This window comes from Barbus barbus, assembly GCF_936440315.1.
Source record: "Barbus barbus genome assembly, chromosome: 49".
Taxonomy (NCBI): Eukaryota; Metazoa; Chordata; class Actinopteri; order Cypriniformes; family Cyprinidae; genus Barbus; species Barbus barbus.
The window spans coordinates 11,200,759-11,207,337 of record NC_136727.1 but is presented as its reverse complement, the minus strand read 5'-3'; the positions used below and the strand labels follow the sequence as shown (position 1 = coordinate 11,207,337).

Genomic DNA, 6,579 nt, shown 5'->3' with positions numbered 1-6,579 from the left:
ATATTTACAGGTTGTGGCCCATAAACAACAGCTTCTGCTTTTAAAGTGGGAACTGCTCTGTCTTTTAGGACAAGCTTTTGAGCGAATCCGGGGTTCTAACAAATAACGCTACCTATCAGATCATGCTACCAACACTGTATTTTTAATATTGTAAGATTAGTTTTAGGGTTGGTGTAGGTGTAGACATTCATAAAGCCTCAAACTACATTAAAATCATGCTGGAAGCACAATCTGATAGGTAGCATTTTTCGCTGTCGAGGGAAAGCTGTACTCCATAAAATGTGCAGCACAGATAGCTATATTTGATCATATACATATTATATAATTTTCAGGAACAGAGTTAAAAATACATTTTAACCATTGCTCCACATGTCCAGTGTCCCTAGGAAGGCCGAACAACTGGGGTGAAAATAACAGCATTTTGATGGCATGGCAATCTACTACAGCAATTCTTTCTCTTCTCCAAAGCAACCCAACATGGCCCATGTTGCGGGTTTCCAGGGGTTGGATTTACATACATTTTAGGGTTTGTGATGTCACTAACCAAGGAAATAGCTCATTGTAGTCCCTGCCAGCCATTTGTTGTTGGCTTTACAAAGCGAATTCTGTGAAAGACAATTTCTCCCTTTGCATTGAACTTTGAGCATCGTAACTTTGCCGATGTTATGTTCAAATAGCCACATCACAATCTAACTAAAGTTAAAAGCTAAACTAAAGTTAAAATCAGGAAACGATTAACAGAGAAGATGATTAATTAAAAATAAACAGTCTTAGTCTATAGCACAGGTAAGCTGTTCTACCTGCGTGGCTTTTCAGCCTGAACGCACCTCCTACAGTGCCATTAGGTCAGTTGCAGGGTCATCAGCTGTTTGCTGCCATTCACAGATGTTTCGCCCCCTATACCAATACCCCCCCTCACCACCACCCCTTCGTGGGGGCATTAGGGACGTCTCCCTGCCACCCCTGCAGTCACCTTTATTGGGGTGTTAGCCCCCAGCCACTCTCCTTCCTCTGGAGCTACAGCCAATAGCTGGCTTTCTCTGCCTCTTCCTCCAACTCCTTTTCTGCCTCCCGAAGGGGAGGTTGTGGGGATTTATCTTGGGAAGACCAGCTGCTTCTTGAGGTCCACCAACATTTGCCACTACCTCCCGGGTCTGTGAAAGGCGTTTCTTTTTGCCGCGACCCGGTGGATGTCGCCTGGTCTGACAAAAGAAGCCAGTGTCAACTTTGGAGTCTCAGGCATGTGGTTTGCTACTACCCTACCCCTCTCCAGGACTTCAGCCAGCTTGGCCAGAACTTGTTCAATTTCGCCGCCTGAATCATCCCTGTGTCAATGCAACCTTGTATCCTGAGAGGATATGCTGCAGGCTTGCCCTGGTGTTACCACATAGGGAGCAGCCAACCTCATCCCCAAACCACTGGGTGAGGTTTAAGGGGCATGGGAGGGTATCATATACAGCCCTTATCAGAAAGCTGAGTCTGGCTTGGGGAGTTCTCCAGATGTCTGCCCAGCTGATGCGCTTATTCACTGCCCTGTTGGCCCAGGGAGACTGCCTTAATGTGGAAGTGCTCCTGCTCAACCCTGGTGACTTCCTTCACCACCATAGACTTCCGCTGTGTTTTGGATGTTGTTTTGTGGCACTCCTTTCTTTAGCTAGAGGCTTCTAGATTTTTCAGCCTTGGTCTTCATTCTTGCCCATCTGATCAGCTCGTCTAAATGATTTAGAAGCCTTGTTGTACATGACGCCGTCTGCAAAATGCTTGTGACATCATCCATGTGTCAAGGTGCACACATGAGGGGGACACAGGAACACGCAGACGAGGACATAAACTCAAATAATAGTCTTTACTGAACACATCAAGGCAGGGCAAGACAAGGCTTACAGAAAGGAAACACAGGGGGTAACGAGTAGACCAGACAAAATCAAACTCAACAGACAGGACTATAAATACACAGGTAAATCATAGATAACGAGACGAACACGGCTGGACAAGAATTAACTAATGATTACATTTAACAAGGACAGGAAACAACAGAGAGGAACAGAGGACGGGGACCTCCAGAGTGGAACAGACAGACGGAGGCCAAGGCAGATGGCCTTCGGGGCCTTGGCCTCGGACGCCTCGTCCCGGCCCCTACAGCCAGATCCCTTTTACCCCCCAAAAAATTTCCCTGGGGAAGTTAGAGCCCTCCGGGGCTAGACATACTGAACAGTACAAGACAGGACTGGGACAGGACAACCCACAGGAACAGGAAGCCCTCCTGGGCTAGTTCGGAAGCTGAGGCTTCTCCTGGGCATGACAAGGAGTCAGGGGCCCTCACAGGGTCCCTCAGCATCCGCCTCCACGACAAGGGGGCAGGTGGCTGGAAATGGCCTCCGCGGCCACTACAAGAAGAGCCGCCTGCCCCAGACGAGTCTCCGTGGACAAGACCGACATGACATGATTAAAACTGTTCCTGTGGACACAACACAACAAAACGGCACTCCTGGCCGGAACAAAGAAATAGCGGTGGCCGGCGGGCTTGAGTCAGCGGCGATCCGGCGGGCTTGACTCAGCAGCGATCCGGCGGGCTTGACTCCCGTGAACGGCGGGGTGACTTGGGGGAGCCGCCGACGGTGGGTTGGCTTTCCCCACGGACGTCGGACTTGGGTGAGCCGCGGACGGCGGCGGATATCTCCCGCGATAGGCGGGCTGGAGGGCTCGCAGCCAGCGGACTTGCGTGATCCCGCCGAATTCATGAAAAGCGCATAAATTATTCTGAAAAACTAAAACAAAAACAAAAGAATATCTTGCACTGTGGGAATTAAAAGAGAATACTTTTTCTGCGCAAAGAAAGCGTAAATAATGACTTTATTCAGCGTATGAAGTTTGCGTTTAGCGAATATTCTCTAAAATGTCGCTACGGTGATGCGGAGGAGACAGATTGTTGAATAAAGTTGATATTTTCGTTTTCTTTGCGCAGAAAAAGTATTCTCGCTTAATTCATCATAGTGCAAGATATTTTTTTTTTCAGAATAAATATAAATTACGTTGTGAATAAACAAGTGGTGAATAAAGGTTTTTTATTTGAGGTGCATGCTGTGGGTTTTCTTTTTTCTTTTTGTCTTCTACAGGTGGTGAATGCGAGCAGGCCTGGCCCTCTTTTGAGTCTTGTGGAGAGTTTCCACTTTTATGGATTTTGTTATTGACACACAGATGTTTTAATTAGTTTTTTAATTTCTGAAGGTCCATGCTAGGACAATAAACTTGTGAATTTGATCTTTTTGTAATAGAGTATTGTGATTTGTGGAGGCTCCTTCTGCCTTTATTAGGAGGTGGCGCAGTCAATTTAAACTTTCGATACTAAATTTTTGAGTTGCAAAAATACTTATTAATAAAGTCACGAGGCAGCTCTGAGAAGTTTCTGTGCGCATGTTTGAGCCGTGCTGCACAGTACTGTGAGTCTGTACGGTATGCGTTTGCGTTATTATGAGAAAGAGTGGGAGAAAGAAAGTGAGGCTACTAGAAAATTTTGAATCCTTTTCAGTAGCCTACTGCTATTTTATAGGGCTGTAATATTAAGGACCACATGCACATATTGATGCTTCACATATGATTATTTTATTGAAAATTTAAACAAATACTTCATCCTTTTTCTTTGCCAAAATCACTTAAAATTTGCAATAATGGAGTGGATCCATGGAAGATATGCTGAAATCTTTGCATAAACTTCAGGTCGTTCACGATTATTGCAGACTTTTGGGTCACCAAAGGATGTGACACCGACTGCAGTGTCTCCACAAACCAAAGGACCTCCTGAATCTCCCTGTGAAGAGAGACAGATCAACACATGACTGATGTGATACTTCTCACTATTGATGGTCTCAAATTGATATTGTTTTTACATACACTACAGCTTCCTCCATGGCCGTAGACACACATCATTTGTGAGGCTGAGTAGTTGTCTTTCCATTTATTTTTGCATTCAGTGTTATTCATGATCTTCACGTCTGCTTCCATGAGACGTGTGCTCATGTTCCCTTTAAAACTCAGGCTTCCCCAGCCAGCAACACTGCAGACAGAATCAGCTTCGATGTCTCCCTCTTGTGTTGGTATGGAAATAATCTTGACAATCCTGTTTTGTTTAACTTCTTTCTCTAGCTGTAATACAATAACATTATTATCATCAAAAGACAGACTGACTAATCATTTAATAAGAGTCAATTGAATTACTGTTACCCTCAAAAGCATAATGTCATCCTGCAAAGTGTGACTGTTAAAGCACGGATGCCTGTGGTAAGACTTCACTCCGATGAGGACAGACCCTTTTTTCGTTTTTAGATCATGTGCACCAACCACAGCTGTTAGTTTCTCATTTCTGTGGAAGAAAATCTTATAAGTATAATAAGCAATTTTTAATTATGATATTATGATCCTAACTTATCAGTACAATTCATACTAAATTGAAGTCTTACTTGCAATGTGCAGCAGTCATGACAAATCTATCAGAAATGAGGAATCCACCACAGACATGTCTATTGCTCCTCTGAAGAGAAACCATGAAAGGTCTGGAGTGGGGTTTTGCTTCTGTGCCGTTCACTATACCAACATCCACATGAGCTGAAAGAGAGATGGTGCTATAAGTCAGCTTAATCAGCAGATACCAATTAAATATTTTTTTAAAAAATCAGGATAATATGCTGTTATATAATCAGTCTCACCAGTAAAGGTCAGGTGTGGCAGCAGAGAGGCCAGCAGGAGCAGAGAGATGATGGTCATGGTGAAGACAATCAGCAAGCTCCCACTAGTAAAACACTTTATAAATATAAGGATGGGTGGAGACACTGAGCTGGCAGTAAGTGTTTTTTTTTTTGTTTTTTTTCACCTTATGGTGTCAGTTCACTGTTGTTATCTGCATCGTCTGTTATATGAAACTGCAATATAGAAGATGCATGTAGCTCTGGCTGTATTTTGTGTTTCTCAGTGTCAGAATATGGAAATGGCTATACTATTGAAACATTATTTAAATATTTACAAACTGGCCACATTCACGTGCAAGTGCAAACATTGACAGAGATCAAAACATTTAGAGAGCGGTCCGCTCAGATTCGTCAACATATTTCCAGCTCAAACAATAGCGAGAGTTTGGGGCTTGGATACTGTGTTAGGCTGATCCAGAGGGTGTCTAGCCGGCTGATGCATTACATGAGAAAATAATAGGGTGGCTTAGACAATCGACCAGCCCTGGTTTATGTGTGTCCTTCTGATGGTGGGTGTTTGACCAGGTTGGGTGAAGCCTTGGTGGGGGTTCACAAGAGTTGAGTCAGCAGATGAAGCAATTCTCCCTTCCAGCATAGGAGGACACTCGGGTTCATTACTGTCCAATGAAATGTGCAGAGGTTGATTCTACCACTCTTAGGTGCACTCTGTTGTACCTAAACAAATTATGTGTTAAACATAATAAACAAATTATGTTTATGTCTATATGAGAATCTGTTATGTGACGTGTACCAGGGAAGGCAGGAAACGGGGAGTTCCGGGAAAATAGGCTTTAATGACACAAAGGTTCCAATAAACAAAGTTTTTCAACATAACGTTAAGACTCAACAAACATAATCACCAAACTGAATGCTTATAAAGAAAACGGAAACAAAGGAGTGAACGAGATAATGACAAAACACAGGTGAACGGAGCCTTAATTAACTATTAAGGAACTAATGAGGAAAACCGGAACAAAACCAAATAAGGGAAAACGGGAACAGATAGATGACCAAACTGAAGTCCCAACTTCTAACAGGATCCACCCACAATCACAATTTACTGACCTGTCATAAAAGGAACATAAAAAAAAGATATATTGAAACAAATGGGGAAAATACACTAAGTCAGTGGGATCCATCAACTAATTACATCAATTAATTTTTGATTAGGACCTCAGTACTAAGGTTCGTTCCTTCATGTACTCTGTGTATGGAATGACAATAAAAAAATCCTTGAATCCTTAATTATTACAGTAATAAAAGAGCATATTATGTATATTCCAGGCTTTAACACATTAAAAGCATAAATTTATTAACACCAGGTTAAATCAAACAGGTTCCCAGAAACCTAGAAGTAATTTTGGCTACTTGAATCGTTTTCAGCAGCCTACTACTATTTTAGATCTGTAATAATAAGGACCACTTACACATATTGATGCTTAAAACATCATCTGTTTTTTGAACATTTAAACAAATACTTCATCCTTTCTCATTGTAAAAAATTACTTAACATTTGCAATTATTGACCGGATCCATGGAAGATAAGCAGAAATCTTTGTATAAATTTCAACTCTTGAACACAGGGCACACGATAACTTGAGGACTATATTCAAGAGTATTTGAACATTGCTTACTATTCTGATCTGCCCGACTGTGTGTTGATAGACTTTTTCTGTGAGGGCATTAATCAACCGCTGAAAACTAATCTCATTCACGAGGGTCCGTGTTCGTCGCTAAGTCAGTTTGTGGATTATGCTTTATTCACTGTTGGCTCTTTGTTTACTGTGGGTGTCGTGAAGGAAGAACACAACACCGCATCTTTGCCTGTAATGGTGGC

At 42.6% G+C, this 6,579-nt stretch overlaps 1 protein-coding gene across 1 annotated transcript; it reads right to left on the bottom strand.

The window, feature by feature from the left end:
- Nucleotides 1–1,017: 1,017 nt before the first annotated feature.
- On the bottom strand, nt 1,018–4,761 carry LOC306867273 (granzyme-like protein 1; the record flags this gene model as incomplete). The annotated part of the gene is made up of 6 exons (XM_079412873.1): nt 1,018–1,202; nt 3,751–3,808; nt 3,892–4,143; nt 4,222–4,360; nt 4,458–4,602; nt 4,704–4,761. 6 exons carry the CDS (start codon nt 4,759–4,761, stop codon nt 1,018–1,020), a joined length of 837 nt encoding a protein of 278 aa, XP_079268999.1.
- Between the last annotated feature and the right edge of the window lie 1,818 nt (nt 4,762–6,579).